This window comes from Tupaia chinensis, unplaced genomic scaffold (assembly GCF_000334495.1).
Source record: "Tupaia chinensis unplaced genomic scaffold, TupChi_1.0 Scaffold000597_1, whole genome shotgun sequence".
NCBI classification, from domain to species: Eukaryota; Metazoa; Chordata; class Mammalia; order Scandentia; family Tupaiidae; genus Tupaia; species Tupaia belangeri.
Window position 1 is genome coordinate 3,579,998 of NW_006160114.1, and position 22,080 is coordinate 3,602,077.

A 22,080-nucleotide genomic window follows, 5' to 3' on the forward strand; every position below is an offset into this window, starting at 1 on the left:
GTCGCCCGCGATACGAGTGCCAGACCCGGCAGCTTGAACTCACGCTGGGCACGTGTGCATGAGTGCCCAAGATCCTGAGAGGAGAATGGAGGAGAAGGGATTGCGGCATGGCCATTCCCCCAGGGGGTGATTTCTTGCTTTCTATCTCTCTGTCTCTGTGTATTTCTGGTGAGTGCACGCACCCTGTAGCAAATCCTCTCCTAAAAAAAAGAACAAGAATTAGACTTTTCACTTTTTATTATTCTCTCTACTTTGTTCTTTCCTCTGTCTTTCCAACATTGCATTTCCCTTCTTTCATTTCCTTTCCTCCCCTTCCCTTGTCTTCCGAGCATAGGCGTATTCATTCCTTAATTCTCTCTTCCTCCATAAAGGAAAAATTAGAAAACAAATTTATTCCTTTTCTTTTTTTTTTCTTATTTTTTTACATTTACTCATTGTACATCTTTACAACACACAAAATGAATCTTCCCAACATGAATACTGCATATCAGAAAACTCAATATTGTTTATAATTTTTCATAATGATGAAAAATGAAAGTGCCCAGGCATGGAGACTATGAGGGAGTCTTCAGAAAGCTCATGGAAATATGTATTATGAAAAAATTATGCATGGGATTTGAAAAATTTTTTTGTACCCAAGTAAATTTGTACTTTAACTCCATTTTTTTCCATGAACTTGTTAAAGTCCCTGAATATGTTTACTGTATCTGGGGCATGGAATCTAGAAGCAGGAGAGCCATTTGTTGAAGACTAAAGAGAGGTACCAAGTCTGTACAAAGGAAATCAAACATGGAGGACTCACAGAAATTCAAAAAGTTAAAATCTGAAAGGAATCTCAGAGATCTCTGAGTAAAAGCCAGGGCCACAAAGCCAACTCAGAGAGACAGAACTGGCCACATCACCGTGCTGACATTCAGGGTTAGAATTTATACAAGCTGGTAAAGGACAAGAAAGACATCATTTCTTGACACAGTCATATTCATTTCTTTTCCAGCTTTGGAGAAGGTGACAGGGGAGTCTCTCCCCCTCCCTCGCCCTTCTTCTCGGCCATCCTTGCTGCCTTTCAGCCTGCAGCCTGTGACGATGCTGAGGAAGCCTGGCGTAGCCACATCAACCAGCTCATGTGTGATTCAGATGGCTCTTGCGCCGTGTATACCTTTCATGTGTTCTCCTCCTTGTTTAAGGTACGGGTGCTCACCAAAGCTCAGAAGGTTTGGTTTCTTAGGGGAGCCAAGTAGTTTCTAAGTTAAAAAGGGGCTGTTTTGTTTTAAGATTGTACTATTTTCTCTGGCTTTAAAATTTCTTTTATTTAATCTTAATCCCCTTAGCCTTCTCAAAGTGGTATTGTGAAAACGTTGACTTCAAGTGATCTAGGCTGCCAGAAAGTACCTTTCACCTCTGCCAACCTGGCCTTTATTGACATCATTCATCCTAGGCAACCATAACCTCAGAACCTTTAGGGGTATCTTTTGCACCCCAGTCCTCCGTTTCACTTTTCCTCTTAAATCTCTCCTTTATCTATTTTCTTTACTATTTTGCTTTTTCTTTCCTTCTCTTTTATCTTCTCACCCCTTATCCTACTCCAACCACTATGAATTCTCTAACATGCCAGCCATAGCTATGAACACTTGCTTACCCCCTTTGCTTACTTGTGAGCTAGTGAAGGGTTGTTGTGAGTGCTGTGCACTGTGTATTTCTTCTAATGGTATGGGTTACTTAGTAGCCCTTAAGAATCAGACCAATCTGGGGCCGCCAGAAGGTGCAATGGCTATGTCATTAGATGCCCACGTAGTCAACCACGGTTCGAGTCCTGGACCCAGTGACTTAAAATTCACGCCAGGTGCATGTGCATGCATGCCTGCCCAAAATATCAAGAGGAGAGTGGAGGAGAAGTGATTGTGGTATGGCCATCCCCCCGGGGGGGTGGAGGGATGATTTCTTGCTTTCTGTCTCTCTCTCTGGCAAGCACACACTCCCTATAGCAAAATAATCTCTCTAAAAAAAAGAAAAAAAAGAAAAGGAAAGGAAAAGATAATCAAACCAATCTGCCAACCACTTCTCCTGTATGATTCATAGTACCACAGTCTATATAGTGTATTTGATCAAATTGTTAATAATAGCCCCTCCTCTAAAAGGAGAGCAGAGGACACGAGGACACACTTGGCCAATAGAGAACAGGCTGGATCCCAAACCCACCTCCAACCCCTCAGTCAGGTACCAGTCATCTTGCACACATTTCTATGTGGCAGTCAATACATGTTACCATTTAGCCCCTCTTCCTCATACTCACTGGCATGTCATTTGTAGCCTTGGTCCCTCCATAGAGTCTCATTTCCCTGGTAAAATGCAGGGAGCAACAGAGTTGGTCAGCCCTTCCTGAGCACTCTGGGCTAGCTCCCCTTGGAACTCCTAGCCACCTATGAGAGTAAAATTCAAATTGCAACAGAAGATCGAAGATGACCACCAGCAGGAGCTTGAAGAAATCCACAAATGTGGATGAAAATCTTCCATAACATCCAGGTTAATGAAGCTAATTTATTGACTTTCCAAGGGATTATTCTTCCTGACAACCCCTCATATGACAAAGGGGCCTTCAGAATCAAAATCAACTTCCCAGCAGAGTACCCATTCAAACCACCAAAGAGCACATTTAAAACAAAGATCTATCACCCAAACATCGATGAAAAGGGACAGGTCTGTCTGCAAGTAATTAGTCCTAAAAACTGGAAGCCAGAAACCATAGCACTGGTGAATGACCCCCTGCCCCAGTACCCCTCTGGGCTGACCTAGCTGAAGAATACTCTAAGGACTGTAAAAAATTCTGTAAGAATGCTGAAAAGTTTACAAATAAATATGGGCAAAGTGACCTAAAATATGCCACGATTGATTCCAGCACTTGTGAGCAGAGACCCCAAGCAGTACATTCAGACACCCTGTAAAGCAGGACTCTGGGAAATTGACACATGCCAATGCCTGGCATTCACTTCTGGCAGCTACTAACTTTCCACAGTTTTCTTAATCAAAAGTGTCTAGGTAACCTGTAAAGAAAGGATTAAAAATTTAAGATGTCCTAAAAAAAAAAAATTACAAGAGAAAGACCTAAGAAACCAAAGTTTAGCTGACCTGTCATAAAACTGGCTAAAATAATGAAAAGAGCTTCAGACACCACACCTAGTACCTTTCGTGCAGATAGTCCCTTCCCCTGAGAGGGGCATCTGTCTTTTAATAGTTAACTCTCTAGGATATTTATTTCACCACCTAGAAAAGAAGCAGGTTCAGTTTTCAGACAGCAAAGAAATTGTGGAGAAGCAATGAACATTAAAATGCAACATGAGGTGGGACTGGGCATTGACCCTGAAGGGACTCAATTGGATTTTTTTCCATCAGTATATTAGATCAATCCCTATGGAGCACCTGCAATAATAATAATGTGTACCTACTGTTTTACTTTTTAATATTATATTTAGCCTTAAGAACTTTCTCAACCTCCACCAAATGCTGTGTGATTAAAAGGAATGCTGGAAGCAAAATAGATTTTAGTAAAATATGCTGGAAATGAAATACATTTTAGATGTGCAGTCTAGATGTTATGAATCACTTATCATTTCCTCACCATGTCTGTTTACGATTTTCCAATTTCTCCTGGGGTTATAAACTCCATACTTCCCTGTGTTTAGTGGAATTTTGGAATGGATAGGGAGGAGGTAATTACAAAAATGACTTGGCTTTAAAACAAGAAAATGATTTCTATAGTTCCAATATGAAGATCTTTCCTAGTGTTTTGGTCATGCATTGTCTTCTTGCTGTTCTTGTGTTAGAATATTGTCATTGTGAATCACACAATGTTACTAAATTTTATGGTGTGTTTATAAAGACTTCGGGAGAAGATGAAACTGAATTTATAGTCCCTAAATGTCACCTACCTTTATATGGATGTGAATCTGAAGCTCCCTGATAGATCTACCATCAGTACGATAAAAAACCAGGATTGTACCTTATCCTTAGATAACATGGGGGAACCTGAGTCTTAGTCCCAGTTCTGCCACTCAGCTACTGCTTTGTGATACTAGATGTGGCATTTCAAGTTCCCTTCAGCTCTGGCATTTGGTATTTTAGTATTTTATTCCACATAAAACTAACTTAACACCATAGAAATATACATGTTAGTCATTCTACCAAGTCTCAGATACATTAAATAAATAACAATATGCAATATGGTTGGCAATTTTTCAATATAGAGAACCAAAAGCCTGCTATTGTTTGGGAAACATTCTAATTTCCTTATAATAGGACAGATAATATTTCTTGTGGATTATATTCTACAACTCAAGAGATATACTATCTCTTTTAGTAAAGCCAGTATCTAGAACTGGAATTATTTTTTTGCTATCTTTTATTCCTTTTGTTAAAGACATTGTGTGCATAGAAGTTCACGGGGTAAAATTATTCTCATTTTGGCATTAACACAGGCGTAGTAAAGCCAATTCTCCCTAGCTGTAATGTTTTTTTCCTCAAGCAAAAAGTACAGTAGGATGAGTCATTTGTCGGACACATTATAGATTTGTGCTTTCTTCATCTGGTTGTGAGGACTAATGAATTAATGTACATTAGGCTCTAGGACATAGGTTGGCGCAGTTCAGACATCTGATCAGAGGAAGAAGTTATTCTAGGTTCCACACAGCATCTCCTACTTTCTTAACTCTTCAGAGGTTCCAGTGGTACTATTTCAGTGCTCTGGCTCAGGGATATAAAAAGAGTTATAGCTCTTGACTATTTTTTTTCTTTCTCATGATCTGACAAATAAGTGAGGAGGACCCACACTTTGATTGGCACCAAGCACAAGTGGAAAAAAAGAAAAGTCAGAATACGTAAAAGAGTATATGAGGGTCAGACAGTGGCACAGCAGTAAAACACAACACTCTGCAAGGCAATCCCACATTGGAAGATTGGCAATTCAAGTCTAGAGACCTCCCTGAGTATGCTGGGCACAAGCTTACCATGATCTAGGGCTGAAGGCTAGGGGTGGGTTGTGGTCTCAGGACCCTTTTTGGGGTGCTCCCTGTCTCTCTCCGTCTCTTTCTCATGAAAGAAATAAATAAACTTTTAAAAATTCTTCAGAAGATAATATGGGGGTTGGCAGGTGGCATGATGATTGAGGTGCTGGACCCCACCTGGCCAACCACAGTTCAAGTCCCAGACCTGGCAGCTTGATTCTCACTTTCTCTCTCTCTTTCTGTCTCTCTCTGGTCAAATTAAATAATAATAATAATAATAAATAAAATAAATATTCTTATAAAAAGATTATATAAGCATCCAAACATTGTGAAAGGACATTTAGGATATTTTGAGGAGAAACTTTGTTCACATCAGATGAATATTTTATTTATTTAACAAAAACATTCATTCCCCTTTCCTCCCTCCTTGCTCTGAGTATCCATGCTCATTTGATATTTTTTATAAAGTTTAAAAAACAGTTTTTTCTATTGATAACCTATATTGTATTATTGAAAATTACTAAGAGAGTAGACTCTTAAGTATTCTCACTACAAAAAAAAAAAAAAATTAAAAAGTGGGACCAGCAGTTGGCATAATGGCAATGTTGCTGGACTCCCATGTAGTCAACCGCGGTTCAAGTACCGGACCTGGTGGCTTAAACTCACGCCAGGCACGTGTGCGTGCATGCCCAAGATCCTAAGAGGAGAATGGAACAGAAGGGATTGCACAATGGCCATTTCTCACTTTCTGTCTCTCTGTCTCTCTCTGTCTTTCTGGCAAGTGCATGCGCCCTATAGCAGAAAAAAAAAAAGGTAAGTATGTGAGGCAATGTATCTTAACTAGCTTGATTTAGCCATTCACAATAGATATATATTTCAAAACAAGATAATGTATAACTTTTGTCAATTAAAAATTAATAAAATTAAATATTTTCCAAAAAAGAAGCTTTCTTCCCCCCCAAAGAAAAAAAATTTCTTTCTGTAATGAGTGAAATTTAGCATTTACAAATAGTCATTCTGCCTTGCAGAATATTCAGAAAAGGTTCTGCTTCCTAACCTGTGATGCAGCCAGTTACCTTGGAGATAATCTTCGAGGAATCGGATCCAAATTTGTCAGTTCCTCCCAGATGCTCACCTCCTGTTCTGAATGCCCGACACTTTTCGTGGATGCTGAGACTGTGAGTATCCCAGGTCTATGAGGCCTACCCGAACAGCAAAGTACCTGCCCAGCTTATTGTGTAGAACTTCAGGGTGGCACATTTGCCACCCGGGTGGCATGATTGCTTTAAGGGTACTTCCAGTGTTGTGAACAGCACTGTATTGTGCTGTGACTCCCAAAGGCCCCATCTGCAGTCATCACTGTACATTGCTGGCCCGAACCACAGCAAAGACAGTTCAGAGAATCAGAGTAATCCCCCTCTGCACTCCCTCCTCATCCTTGACACCTCCTCCCGGTGACTCTGATGTTGACAGCTCTGAATATGGTCAAGTATCCCCCAGAGATGACCTGTCCAGACCCATGATGCCAGGTTGACCAGCCAGATGGGTCTCCAGGGACAACGTGTCACCCCTTCCATGGCCACCTCCCCCAGGTCTCAAACCAAGACTTACTGCCCTCTGAATTAGCCCAGCCCAAACCACCAGTGATGAAAAAGTTCAAAAGATCATTAAAACAGTCTCCAGATGACTGTTAAATCATGACTTTATAAGTCTAACCTTAAAAGACTGATACCCTCTTTGAGGGCACGGGTTGTGTGTTACCTTTATATCACCCGCATATCACAGAACCATCACATATGCTCAGTAATTACTGATGTTAGAACCAAGGAGGATGTGCTTTGATTTTATATTTGAATACACACACACACACATATATATATATTCAATCACTGTGTATCATTACAACATAACAAATTTTTACACTGTATATTCATCCAAAGATACCATACAATTATCAATAGATAATTTTCCATTTTCATGTCCCTTAAATGTTTTGCTTCTTTTCCCCCTTGATTCCCTCTGTCTCCCTCATCCCCATTCTCCACCCTCCTTCCACACTGTCTCTATTATCCACAGTTGGGCTTCATGCCTTTATTCTTTCCAATCTTTCAGTTTCCATCATGGAATGCAAACATTCAGTGTATATTGAGTGGGGACATACAATGCCTCTCTTTCATAGTCTGGCTTGCTTTGCTTAGCAGTAAATCTTCCATATTCATCTACTTTCTATCAAATGCAAGGGTCTCATTGTTTTTTATGGCTGAGTAATATTCCACAGTATATATGCGCCACACTTTTTCTATCCATTCTTCTGTTCATGGACATTTGGGTTGGCTCCATGTCTTACTAATTGTGAATAATGCCGCAATAAATATGGATGTGCAAGTGTTTTTCTGAGTGACTGTATTCCTATCCTTTGGGGAGATACCCAGGGGTGGAATTGCTAGATCATAAGGCAATTTATTTGTAGGTCATTGAGTAACCTCCATATCTTACTCCATAGTACTAATTTACATTTCTACTAACAATGTAGGAGAGTTTCATTTTCTCCACAACCTCACCAGCACTTATCATTATTTTTTTTAATCTTAGTCATTCTAACTGGGGTTAGATGGTAAATCAATGTGGTTTTGATTTGCATCTCCCTTATGATAAGTGATGTTGAACTTTTTTTAATTTGACTTTTAGCTGGTTCATATGTGTCCCTTTGAGAGTTGTCTGTTCAGCTCATTTGCCCATCTTTTAATGGGATTGATTAAATCTATAGTATTTCTATACATGGACAATGAGCAGACTTAAGTACATTTGAAGAAAGAAATCAAATTTACAATAGCCAGAAAAAGTATAAGATATCTAGGAATAAACCTAACCAAAGAAGTCAAAGACCTCTACAAGGAAAACTACTAAAAACTAAAAACAAAAATTGAAAATGACACCAAAAAGTAGAAAGACATCCCATGTTCCTGGATTAGAAAATTTCATATAATTATAATGTCAAGTCTACCCAAATTAATCTACATATTTAATGCAACCCCAGTAAAATTACCAGAGACATTCTTCACAGATTTACCAAAAAAAAAATCATAGATTTGTCTGGAATCATAAAAGACCCCATATTGTCAAAGCAATACTGCACAAGAAGAGTGGATTAGGAGGCAGCTCACTCCCTGACCCCATAATATATTACAAAGTTTTGACAATCAAAACAGCATTGTTTCTGGCACAAAAACAGGCATGTAGACCAGTGGAACAGAATAGAGATGCCAGAAATAAACCCCCAAACTTGAAGCCAACTGATTTTTGGCAAACAGTACCAGACAATCCAGTGGGGAAAAGAAAATCTAATCTCTTTAGCAAATGGTGCTGAAAAAACTGAGTATCCACCTGCTGAAAGATGAAACTGGACCCCTATCTCATGCCACTAACAAAAATCAACTCAAAATAGATCAAATATCTAAATCTAAGACCTCAAATTATAAAACTGCTGATAGTAAACACAGGGGAAACTCTTGGAGACTATAGTAGCCAAAGACTTCTTAAATAAGACGCCCTAAACACAGGCAATAATTCCCAAAATAGTAGGATTACATCAGGTTAAAAAGCTCCTGTAAAGTGAAAGAAACCATAATTAGAATGAATGACAATCCTTGGAATGGGAGAATATCTCAGGCATAATTTGCCACTATCCCTGAGATAAAGGAATGATAACCTGAATATACAGGGAACCCAAGCAGCTTACCTGATGTGCTAAAAGTCTTCAAAGAATCAGTCTTTCTAAGAACTTGATTGGTTCTTGGCGCTTACAGCTTGGAATACAATATAAGAAACCATTCTTAACTTATTTAAAATACAGATTAAATACAAAAACACTTTGAAAGTCTCTGGAGGTCTCTTCATACTACTTGGAATATTGATGGATGATGATTTACCTGTGGTAAACTAGGTAAGGCCTATACTGAAAAGGGGAAAAGGCATTTTCACAGGAGGCTTGGGATTAGCCAGCTAGTATTTAATTGCAATTATAACTATTTTCTATCTCTGTACACATGCCTTTGTGTCAGCATATTTCTAGTTGCTTTAGTATAAGTTATTTTCCTGTCTTTAGCTTCTTTCTTGTGGACTTCTGGACAAGCTCAAGTTCAGTGTTTTAGAACTGCAAGAATATTTGGATACCTACAACAACAGAAAAGAGGCTACTCTCTCGGTAAGCATTTTGTTGCTATGTATATTCATTCAGTTCAAACCAAGTGAACGTAACCAGCATGAGTACCTGGAGGTGCTGTGGCTAAGCTAAGATAGGCTATTTAGGGAGCAGAAAACAGACTTTTCCTCTGTTAAGAAGGTATTTTGTAGTTTTATCAACTGTACTAGGGAGAAATGTTCACCTGTTGAAATATCCATTTTGTAAGCCAAATAATAATGTGATTGAATGTATAAAAGAAAATGAAATGAAAAAAAGAAATAAATTATTGAATAAGTAAAAAAAATTACAATTCCAACTAATAGTGACAGAACTGTATAATATTGATTATATTTTAAAAGTTGTCAATTAAAGAGAAATTATTCAGCCTTCATTTCAACCTTATAATATCCCTACCAAGAAATTAGAAAAAGTAGGTATCTGCTTATTATGCCACTTTACCAGTGTCATAACTTTTCTTCTTTCAGAGATTTTATTTTGTTGATTACTCTTTCCACCGTTAGCTTCCCCCAAGAATAAGTTGTGATAGATCTCATCTCTTTCTTCCTCTTAACTACACTTAGTAACTGTTTCTCCCTGTCTTCATAGCTCCTGTTGGCCTCAGCTCTAAATTATAAACTGTTAAGAGATAGAAGTAATCTAGAAATCATCCATGCAGACCACCTGTTTTCTGACAGTTGGATTCACAGAACTCAGTGTTTCGCCAATAAAAAATAATTTTATGAGGCCAGCCAGGTGTTGCATGGTGGTTAAGACAGCCTGATTCCACATGGCCAACAGCATGGTTTGAGTCCCAGACCCTATGACTTGAAAAACACACTGAGTATGTATGCATGCAAAATCTCAAGAGAAAGGAGCAGAAGTGATTGAGGGATGGTCATCCCCCCTAAGGGGGGGCTCTCTCTCTCTCTCTCTCTCTCTCTCTCCAGTGAGTGCATGTATCCTATAGTAGCAAAATTTTTAAAAAGAATCATTGTGTATCATATCCACTTATATCTTGCTATGATACACCAAGCACTTTAGAAAAAGCAGGGATTTTGAAGGCAGGTGGACTTGCATTCAAATCACAGCTCAATTACTTAAGGGTTAGTGACCTTAGATTCAGTTAATTACCTTGTGTCATCTTATTCTCATCATCTGTATGCCAGTGATGGTTATTAACCTAAAATGGAAGATAAAGCATAATAAGTAAATCCTAAGTGATTTATTTGATTTAGGAGGAGTTGCCCAGATGAGCAGACTCTGGTTTCCCAGAAATGTGCTTATCAAAATGACTGCCAAGAGAGCTGGTTTATACAACCGAGAGAAAGGCAAGAATACAGGAGTTTACAAGTTAGTTGTCTGTAAAGAGTTTACATCAGTCTATTTTAAAATAACACAACTGATTGTACTTGATTCTTTATATTAAAAACTAGAAAATACTGGGATGAAGAAAATATGGAGTCACATTGTAAATGTATAATCCTTTTGTAGCATCAGTTTGTTCATCATACACTAAAACATGACTTTTTAGCAATAACCCTGATAGGTGTGGACCATAATCAAAGTCTCAGATCATGCTTTACTCAAGCCTTTGAAATTTAAATTGACCTGTATTCCACACACTGCTCTTAATTGCTTTTCTTTCTCATAATGTCTAATTTGCAGGATTGTGGTAAGGATTTAAGTGTTAAAACAGTCATAGCAGCTATGTTTTCTTAGTCATCTCTATATATCCAAAAATCTGCTAAGAGTTCAATTAAATCAATTAATGCTGACAACTACCCTGGGCGTTGCTATTATTACCCTCTTTAGCTAGGAGGTGGAAGAGTGGGATCAAAGCCCAAATGTGTGGGATCTAAAGATCCATGCTCCTAAACACAACATGACATTGCCATGAAAATAAAAGTAATATCTGTAAACTGCACAGCACAGTGTCATATTTATTATAAAGATACTTGGTTTTGGTTTATTTATTGCAGTTGTTGTTGATATCATGACCTATCCAAGGGCAAGGGTTCAAACATTCCACCATAACGATTCTCTTTGTCATCTATTTCTGTGGTTCTTTACTTGTCATTGTTTTCTTGCTTCTTAGTCATCAGCCAGGAACAGTAGTCCTTTCATTCTGGTTGTAGACCAAACTAGGCTTTCAGTGTTAGATGTGAATTTCAGTTCTTCAGTGCTCATTTTCAGCATGTGAAAAGTTTCTTTTCACATCTGTGAGAATCTCTAAATAGGTGATGTATTAGTATAACAGACTTTCTTCTAGTGAAAGAGATGTACCCCATAGAAGCCACCTTGACATGACCAGAGAAGTAGGGCTAGATGGTGGTGCAGCATCAAAACACAACACTGGGGAACCAGCAGTTAGTATAATGGCTATGTCGCTGGACTCCCACGTAGTCGACCACGGTTCGCGTCCTGGACCCGGTGGCTTAAAACTCATGCCAGGCGCATGTGCATGCGTGCCCAAGATCCTGAGAGGAGAATGGAGGAGAAGGGATTGTGGCATGGCCATCCCCTCTGGGCAGAGATTTCTCGCTTTCTGTCTCTATGTCTCTCTCTGTCTGTCTGGCAAGCGCACACACCCTATAGCGAAAACCTCTCCAAAAAATAAAAAAACACAACACTGCAAGGCTGACCCACATGGGAAGGTTCCAGGTTCATGTCCAGAGACCTCCCTGAGTACATCAGGCACACACATTCCCATGATCCAGGACTGGCTAAAGCTGGGGGTTAATTGTACGTCAAGATCCTATTGAGGGTACTTATTTCTTCCTCTGTCTCTCTCTCTTTCCCCTTCCTCCCTCTCTCTCTCATCCTCCCTTGCACAATGGAAGAAATAAACTTAAAAAATTAAAAAAAAAAAAACTAGATGACACAGTTCTAGGTTAGATTTCTGGAAGCCAAATATCCAACCATGGATTCAGATCCCTGGGTCAGCCTAAAAACAAACTAGGCTGAGCAGGTACCCAAGACCTGTGAAGTTGGAGAGTTGGGGAAGGGGAATCTCACCACAACAAGATCCTGATAAGAATCTTTCTCTCTCTCTCTCTCTCTCTCTCTCTCTCTCTCTCAATCTCTCTCAATGTATGCATAAACTATAAAAAGAAAAAAAAAAGTAACAAAGAATCAGGTGTGCTACAAGTCAGGTCACAGTGACCAAAATCATTCATCCTATAAGGAAGAACTGGTCCTGATTTCAATCCTGTGTAACATTTTAAATATATATTTTTTATTTTAATTTATACATAAATAAGGAATGGTCTGGTGAAACCATTCCACAGAGCCATGTATCATAATGTTTAAATTATATTTATTAAATGACCATCACTACATCCACATAAACATATTTTAATTTCAAACAGTTAATCATCAACCCCAATAAAGATCCTCTTCTAAAAATCATTACAGAAGAATTTTATTTTGACTCAAAGTTTAATAAATTTTTCCAGACATAATTCATGTTTAAGGACATCACTGAATTTATCTATGCCCGTATCTCTTTTTGTGATCACAGTGGCTTGCAAATTGTAAGGCAACATTTGCAGGAGGATCAAGAGATGGAGTAATTACCTGTCAACCCGGGGATTCAGAAGAAAAGGTAATACAAGTCTGTTAGAATGCTTCTTTTCTGTTTCCTGACATTGTGTGTTGTTTTTGATCCACCCAAGAAGCATGGAACTTGAGATAGGAAGAGGTAGAATGAGTCATCCCCTGCATTCATATGAAACCAAAAGAGTAAGGCAGAATGATGTTTGAGCCATGCATGACTATGTGCCAAAAGGATTTGAGAGATTTTCTTCTTTATGGAAAAATACACGCATAAAAATAACCTTTTTGGTGAAAACTATCTAACTATACTAACTATTTTCCAATAATTTTGTTCTTAATTCAGAATATAAAACGAAATTTAATTAATTCTTCACTGAACCACTTAGCTCTTTCGGTGAAGGAAGTTTGTGTTGACCTTTCAGCAATCACTCTAAACTAGATTTTCTCATGTAGATTTGCTTTAAGTATACACCTCAGACCAGCTGACTGGTAAATGTACATCATACTGTAAAGGAAATTGTGCAGAAGGCTGTGAATGGACTAAAATCATTCATTTTGCAGTTAAATATTGAGTATCTCTTATGTCACAACAGTGAGCAGCAGAAAGGCCTCTGCCCTTGTGGAACTTTTGACCATGGAGTTTTGTCAGGGAGACCAACATTGATCATGAAAAATCACACAGGAGTAAGCTGTGATAAGTGCCATGAATGACAAAAGAACACTAAGCTTTGAAAGCCCACAGTAAGGCAACCTGATCAGATAGTGAAGATGGTTCTGGGAAGGCTTCTCCCTGAAAGTGTCATCTAGGCAGAGATTTTTAATAGGAGCTAGACTTAGCCAAGTGAAGAGGGTAGATAGAGAACTGCTCTGAAGCAGGAAGGAACCTGGACTTCTAAGAAATGAAGAGAGAGTGTGGCTTGTAGTGCAGAAACTGATGTGCAGAAGGTTTAGGAGGCTGGAGGAGTTGGCAGAGGCCAGACCATATAGGGATTAGTGTTTAAGAGCAATGGTAAGCAATTGAGAAGTTGTAATAGTGGGAGATGATTATATTAAGACTCTTCCACTATCTACTGTGGAAATAGATTGAAGTGGCAAGACTGGATAAGGGAAGATGAGATAGACCTTTCTGCCCAGTGTAGGCAGAAAAGGTGTTACCTTGGAACTGTATCATCACTACTGGGACAGTAGTGACAGACCTTAAATTATACACCCTCCAGAGGATCAGAAATCATCCTCCTATGTTAGAAAACAGTACTTTTTACTAAAGCAAAAAAAAAACGAATACAATTAGAAGTAAAAATTTTCCATAAAATACCAATGGTTCAATTTTAGTTTGGTCACTGTTACTGAACAGATTTTTCAGTTCTGAGAGTAACTATCCAGGCCAGCATCAAGTCACTTCATGAGCCCCTTGATAAATTTTAATGAACAGACCAGAGATGGAACAAGCAAACTACAAGACTAAGTACTGTCTAGATAGAGTAGTAAAGTTTGATTTCCATTTCTACATTGCTGCCTCTCTCATAGACACACATTTATATTTTACTTTACAGTTTGTGAAGAACTTTCATATCCCTTAAGGTATTTGATTCTTTCTGGATGAGAGGTTTGGCAGATAACATGGTCTTTCTATGGCTGAAACTTGGCTTATTCAAGCCTCCATGGTTGCTAAGGTACAGCAGAACTACAGACTGGCCACAAAGACTGGAAACATAGGGAAACCCTCCTGTAGTTTACGTGATGGGTCATCAGAAAAGTCTTGATGGAGTTTTGCATAGAAAAATACTTCATGACTTTTCTGATAACCCAACTTTGTTTAGCTGCTTTCTCTTCTTTGTTTTCTTTACTTTTTCTTTCTTTTTTTTTTCTGATTCTTCTCTAGCTTCCTCATATTAACATTTCTCCTTTTTGCTTATTCTTGTTTCCTCCTCATCTACCTCTTACTTTTCTTCTATCTTGAAGTACTTGTTCATACCCATCTCTTTTCTTATATTTCCCCTGTCTTAGTATGCTATTGGGTTGCTTAGAGAAATATCTGAGACTGGGTGATTTATAAAGAATAGAGATTTGTGGGAACCAGCAGTTAGCGTAATGGCTATGTCCCTGGACTCCCACGTAGTCGACCGCGGTTCGTGTCCCGGACCCGGTGGCTTAAAACTCACGCCGGGCATGTGTGCGTGCATGCCAAGATCCCGAGAGGAGAATGGAGGAGAAGGGATTGCAGCGTGACCATCCCCCCTGGGGGGTGATTTCTCGCTTTCTGTCTCTATGTCTTTCTCTGTCTGTCTGGCGAGCGCATGCGCCCTACAGTGAAAATCTCTCCAAAAAAAAAAGAATAGAGATTTGTTTGACTCATGACTCTGGTAACTGTGAAGTCCAAAGGCATGGGCAGGCATCACAAAACGGTTAAACAAAACAGAGGATAGCAGGCATGTGCAGAGAGAGAAGCTTGGGGGCAGTCATCTTCCTTTGATAACCACCTGCTTTCTAACCCCTCTCAAGAGAGCTAGAACTCACTGGGTCCTATGAGACATCATTAATCCAGTTCATGAGAATAATACCTCCATGATCCAATCCCTACCCACAAGGCCTCAGGCTCTTAAAGGTCTTAGTACCTCCTAGTGCTATTACAATGGAGACCAAATTTCAAAACGTAAACCATTTGGGGACAAACCATTATTCAAACCATAGTAAACCCAAGGATTAAGGAAATAGAATTCATTTATGTATATGTGGCAACTCTGCTGGCATCAGAATAAAGTCTTAGATACAAAGGAGAAATAAGGGATGAATGTTTTTCTTTGTATTGTACATATGTAATCTTATTTGATCCTTCACAACAATCTTTTGAATTAAGAGCTTTTCTAATCTGCAGGGATACAAACTCTAAAAGCCATATTCTTTCCTTTTGTCTATATTTTCTCTAACTTAGTTTTGGAAGCAAAACATACCCATAGGAAAAAGCTAGAGAATAATTACCAACATATATCTAAAAGTCTTCTATGGTTGTAGAAATCTGCGTAAATGATTAAGATGCATAAAACACCCAGGAGCGATGAGGGTGGGATTTTTTAGGAAAAGAATAATAGAAGGGTAAATTCTGAGGCTGATGTTTCCTACATTTTTGCAGGACCCCCCCCCTAAGGCTTTGGCTTCATTGTTGGTATTAGCTCAGTGTTTCAGGGTTTTTTGGTGTTTCATGGATACTCTAGTGACAAGAGAACTCAAGCAAGGATCAAGATGCTTTTGACCCTGTTTTTGTGACAATTCTGGGTTCTAAAGGCTGAAGTGGAAGGCAAATGCTATACCACCTAAGTAGAGAGGTTAGAAGTCCTGTTAAGTCAGGCAAGGCTGGGTAGTTTGGTTAAGTCATATGGCTACTTGGTTAAATCCTCTGCTTAAATTTGTTAGTAGACCCTAGAGGTAGTCTGGCCACTGAGCATTTGGCTTAAACCACATACTCTCTAGTTTGATCAGCCTTGACTGAATCACTGCTGAGCTTTGAGATCTGGCTGTAAAAATAGGGAAGACTTGATTGTCATTACAGCTAATGCTCAAAGAAGGCCACAAATGAGCTATGAGAACATACTAGGGGAAAATCTTTATACCCTAAAGGTGGTCCTTGAGGAGAAATGATAGTGTCACTCTATTTAAATATTAAGATCTTATATCCAGTATCCATGGAGATACTATTTTGCTGATTAGATCTACCATTCAGCTTCTATCCCAAAGCAAACCCAACAAACGTTTGGCTTCAGAGCACTGCTTACCTTCAAATGAGTGTCTCTGCCCCTCCTCTTTAGTCAGGTTTGCTGCCTTTTGGAATAATTTGATGTTGCCAATTATTCTGAGCATCGTTTGCATGAGGAAAGGTAGAACTGAAATAAGTGAACTTAGAACTTATAGAATGTATGTCTGCATGTAACCTCCAATAATTATACACATGTGTATTCTGTTTTAGATAAGTGTGCACTTTATGCATGGTTAATATTTTCCTGACTGAACTTAGCAAAGTAAATTTTTGCACAGAGCAACTAGTCTGTCAGAGATGACAGCATACAGATAGCATATGAACTCTTCCCAACATCTAAGCCTACCCAATCTTGGCTGCTTTTTACCAGTAGCCAATTTTGAGTCATTCTTAACAAGTGACATAAGTGAGGATTTCTGTGGAATTTTTTAGGGAAGAAACTTTTACTTTTTATTGGGTATTGAATAGGTATATTCTAGTTTATCGCCTATACTCAACATAAAGTTTTAGACATCAAAAGAATGAAGAAAGCCTCCATATTGGTAGGCTATGGGCTGTAGCCAACTCACAGACATGTTTTATTAAGCTTGCACAGTTTTTTTTATTATTATTATTAAACTTGCACAGTATTTATTTTAATTGACCCTGTACTTAAAAGGTAAAATTTTTTAAGTCCACACATACTCTAAACAGGATTTCTGATATTTCTAAATAAGCTCTAGCAACATTGGATCTGCCTTCCTAAGTCTCAACAAAGAGCTAGAGCTAAATATCAACTACTCCAGATGGGTTCTCCATCATCCCTACTGTTCATTGAGTTCTTAACAGTGAAGGCGAGAACCAGATACCAATCATCATGATGCTTGGACAATATTTTTCTGTACCTGTCCCCAAAACTGAGAATGAGGGCTTTGCATTTTCAGAGGGCTGTGTGTTTACAAAATATGGAAAAGTTACTGTTCTTTGCATATATGAGACACACCTCTGTGCATATAATATGTATACCACTGCTTGCTGAACCCTGTTTATGAGGGATATGTTGGAGAAGTGTTCTCAGTGCCTGTTTAGATAACAAAATGAGCCATGTTTCTAAGAAAAGTGTTTCTAATAATTGGGAAATACAAATACATTTTAAAGAAAGGTGTTTTAAAATAACAGACATGGGATTAGCAGATGGCATAGCAGTTACATCATTGGATTCCCACATGGCCAACTGCAGTTCAAGTCCTGGGCCTGGTAGTTTGAAAATCACATGCCAGACATGTGTGCATGCATGCCCAAGATCCTGTGAGGAGAATGGAGAAGGGATTGCAGTGTGGCCATCTCCCCTAGGGGGAGAGTGATTTCTGACTTTCCCTCTCACTGTCTCTGTCTCTCTCCAGCAAGTGCACGTACCCTAAGGCAAAATCTCTTAAAAAAAAAAAAAACCCTACATGATTAGTGAGTGATTTAGGCTTCTTGGTGATGGTCTTAGTCTGTTTTCTGCTGCTATTAGACTGGGGCCAGCTGGTGGTATAGTGGTTAGGGCAGCTGCATCTCACATGGCCACCAACCCAGTTAGAGTCCCTGACTGGTAGCTAGAGAAATGCGAGTGGTATGTGTGCGTGCATGCCCAAAATTCCAAGAGGAGAAGGGAATGCAATGTGGCCACCCCCTAAAGGGTGCTTTCCCTCTCTCTATAGCAAGCACAAGCACCCCATAGCAAAATTAAAAAAAAAAAAAAAAAAAAAAACCAAAGATTGGTTCAGCCAATTTTGAGTCATTCTTAACAAGTGACATAAGTGAGGATTTCTGTGGAATTTTTTAGGGAAGAAACTTTTACTTTTTATTGGGTATTGAATAGGTATATTCTAGTTTATCGCCTATACTCAACATAAAGTTTTAGACATCAAAAGAATGAAGAAAGCCTCCATATTGGTAGGCTATGGGCTGTAGCCAACTCACAGACATGTTTTATTAAGCTTGCACAGTTTTTTTTATTATTATTATTAAACTTGCACAGTATTTATTTTAATTGACCCTGTACTTAAAAGGTAAAATTTTTTAAGTCCACACATACTCTAAACAGGATTTCTGATATTTCTAAATAAGCTCTAGCAACATTGGATCTGCCTTCCTAAGTCTCAACAAAGAGCTAGAGCTAAATATCAACTACTCCAGATGGGTTCTCCATCATCCCTACTGTTCATTGAGTTCTTAACAGTGAAGGCGAGAATCAGATACCGATCATCATGATGCTTGGACAATTGTTTTTCTTACAATAGAAAAATATTTTTCTGTACCTGTCCCCAAAACTGAGAATGAGGGCTTTGCATTTTCAGAGGGCTGTGTGTTTACAAAATATGGAAAAGTTATTGTTCTTTGCATATATGAGACACACCTCTGTGCATATAATATGCATACCACTGCTTGCTGAACCCTGTTTATGAGGGATATGTTGGAGAAGTGTTCTCAGTGCCTGTTTAGATAACAAAATGAGCCATGTTTCTAAGAAAAGTGTTTCTAATAATTGGGAAATACAAATACATTTTAAAGAAAGGTGTTTTAAAATAACAGACATGGGATTAGCAGATGGCATAGCAGTTACATCATTGGATTCCCACATGGCCAACTGCAGTTCAAGTCCTGGGCCTGGTAGTTTGAAAATCACATGCCAGACATGTGTGTATGCATGCCCAAGATCCTGTGAGGAGAATGGAGAAGGGATTGCAGTGTGGCCATCTCCCCTAGGGGGAGAGTGATTTCTGACTTTCCCTCTCACTGTCTCTGTCTCTCTCCAGCAAGTGCACGTACCCTAAGGCAAAATCTCTTAAAAAAAAAAAAAAAAACCCTACATGATTAGTGAGTGATTTAGGCTTCTTGGTGATGGTCTTAGTCTGTTTTCTGCTGCTATTAGACTGGGGCCAGCTGGTGGTATAGTGGTTAGGGCAGCTGCATCTCACATGCCCACCAACCCAGCTACCAGTCCCTGACTGGTAGCTAGAGAAATGAGAGTGGTATGTGTGCGTGCATGCCCAAAATTCGGGCAGCTGCATCTCACATGGCCACCAACCCAGTTAGAGTCCCTGACTGGTAGCTAGAGAAATGCGAGTGGTATGTGTGCGTGCATGCCCAAAATTCCAAGAGGAGAAGGGAATGCAATGTGGCCACCCCCTAAAGGGTGCTTTCCCTCTCTCTATAGCAAGCACAAGCACCCCATAGCAAAATTAAAAAAAAAAAAAAAAAAAAAGACCACAGATTGGTTCATTTAAAAAGGAGAGAAAGTTATCAGAGTTTTGGAGGCTGGGAAGCATGGCACTGGCATCTGGTAAGGGCTATCTTGCCATAATGGAAGAGCAAGGGAGCACATGAGACAGGAAGAGAAAATTGGGCTATTCTCATAACTAACCCATGCCTATGATAAGGCATTAAACTATTCATGAGGGTGAAGTCCTCATGATCGAACCACCTCTTAAAGGTCTCACCACCTATTACTGTTAAAAGGGCAATTAAGTTTCAACATGATTTCTGGAGAGAACATTCAAATAATAGCAGTTATTATAATGCCAGTTCTCCTGGAATAAGTCACAGCACATACTAAATAGGATGTAAAACAAGAAATGTGTTTTGCATGCATCTCAAGAGGTCAGTTTCATTCATTTGCGGACCTTGCTTTAAGAAGGTTTTCTCAGCCAGCACATATCAAGAGGAGAGGGAAATCTCTTTACTTCTTAAATCTAGCACTTCTTATTCGAGACTTTTGATTTCCTTTGGCCTCTTTATCTCTTGCGGAATTCATTATGAAGTGGTTTCTACTAGATGATTTAAGTTCGCATAAATGTAGGTCAGGGAGCAAAGTCTCTCGACATCTCAGCTATGGATCCCCAACTATCAGCTTCAGTCTGGGCCCTACAACTAATTAATAGCTCACCAACCCAGTTCTGCAGAGGTGGCTCCCAGGTAAGATGGAGAAGTTTACACTGCAGAGTTACAAAGGATTTTAGTTGACACATTCATAATTTAACAGATGTTTCTGAACACTATTCAACATTTGACTTTGGATTACAGATTTATATTTAGCCCTACTATATTTCATATTATAGTCAAATTATCATTCCAATTATTAGGGCCTTTTTGGACACTAATCCTTCAGTTATGTATTTCTTATTCCTACATAATCCATAAGCAAGACACCACAACCTCTGTTCTTATACAAGAACATGAATTTCACAAAGTTCATGTCATGGAAGGTACATATTATTTAAAAAAAAAAAAAAAAACTATGCATGACTTTTAAACTTTTTTGCACCAAAATTAATTCCCACTTTAATGTTATTTGTCCATGAATTTTTTGAAGTCCCTTCATACAAGTTGAGTAAGTTAAATATTGAACAAGAAAATACTTTCTCCAGTTAAGTCATAATCTGTTGAACTTCATCCTTCAGATAGAGTCAATCAGTTTTTCTTTTAGAAGCTATCCTCTTTCCCATATTGGCTAAAAAAGTGTCTGCTAAAGTTAGTTTATAATTTTCCTGAAATTGGTAAATACTGTGAAGTGTGTAGTCAGTAGCATAAGTTTAGAGTATTTCTCTTTCAGAGCTTTGAAAGGTTTTCATGGTCAAGATCCAAAAAACAACTGAACAAGCATAATACAGTAGTCATCAATGTGCCTGACACAAGCAGTATTAGTAGCAAGTGAGTACAGATGATTCCTACCTATTTAGACTAGATGCACTTATGTTACTGAGCAGAGAATCTCAACATTAGGCTAGATTGTCTAAATTGTATTCTGTTCAGTTTAAACCCATGGCTTCCAGAGAATATGATGAAAATAATAGCTAATGTAATACACTATATTCGTTTTCTGTTGTGTCAAAAATGTCTTAGGTTTTTACTGAAGGGTTATGTCGTAAGCATAGAACCCATTGTTGGCAGAATACAGAGAAGCAGATGTGGCTATGCTTCTGTTAATTAGAAGGAATTAGATTATTCTGGGTTTTTAAAGCTCTTTATTTGCCCATTGTTTGCAATAGATTATCAACATTTATCTTCTTTTTTTCCTCATTTTGAGAAAAAAAAAAAAAACTTTAACTACAATTTATAAATCAAGCCATATCAGGAGAGCAGGAACAGGGATGAAGAATATTCTTCTGACCAAATAGTGACTTTTCCACACCATGTCTTGAAGAACCTTAAGTCACTGAAACATAGATAAGTTTTTAAATATTTATCAAAGGATTGTTTTTAAAACCTAAATAAGCATGGGAAAACATTAGCATACAGAGGGAAAATATTTGAACATTTTCTTAAAAATGTCCCCTAAGAAATGCATTTTTCAATTATTATTTTAGACTGTATATGCAAACTAGGTCCCAGCCTGTGGCCTAAGAAAGGGTTATGAGATAATAAATACCAAGGAAGTTTGACCTAGTCTACCTAAAAAAGGAGAGTTTAGAAAGGACAACAAGAACTGGTGTTTGTCAAAGTTGGCCATCTTCCAAGAAACATGGCATTTTGTACCCTGAGAGCCAAGCAAAAGGAATTCGTTGACAATAAAACTCCTTGGTAATAACCTGGAGTCCATGAGTTGTATGTCCCTTTAGAACAGAGAAGGTTTT

The 22,080-nt window shown here is 38.6% G+C and overlaps 1 protein-coding gene across 7 annotated transcripts in view; it reads left to right on the plus strand.

Annotated features, from left to right (window-relative positions):
* Positions 1 to 22,080, plus strand: part of FRY (FRY microtubule binding protein) — a 505,649-nt gene that overhangs the window by 474,285 nt on the left and 9,284 nt on the right. For all 7 annotated transcript variants that reach the window (XM_027775685.1, XM_027775680.1, XM_027775682.1 and 4 more), the window contains 4 exons: positions 995 to 1,184; positions 6,023 to 6,172; positions 9,100 to 9,198; positions 12,698 to 12,781. In XM_027775685.1, coding sequence (XP_027631486.1) covers positions 995 to 1,184; positions 6,023 to 6,172; positions 9,100 to 9,198; positions 12,698 to 12,781 — 523 coding nt within the window. The remainder of the gene's footprint in view (positions 1 to 994; positions 1,185 to 6,022; positions 6,173 to 9,099; positions 9,199 to 12,697; positions 12,782 to 22,080) is intronic.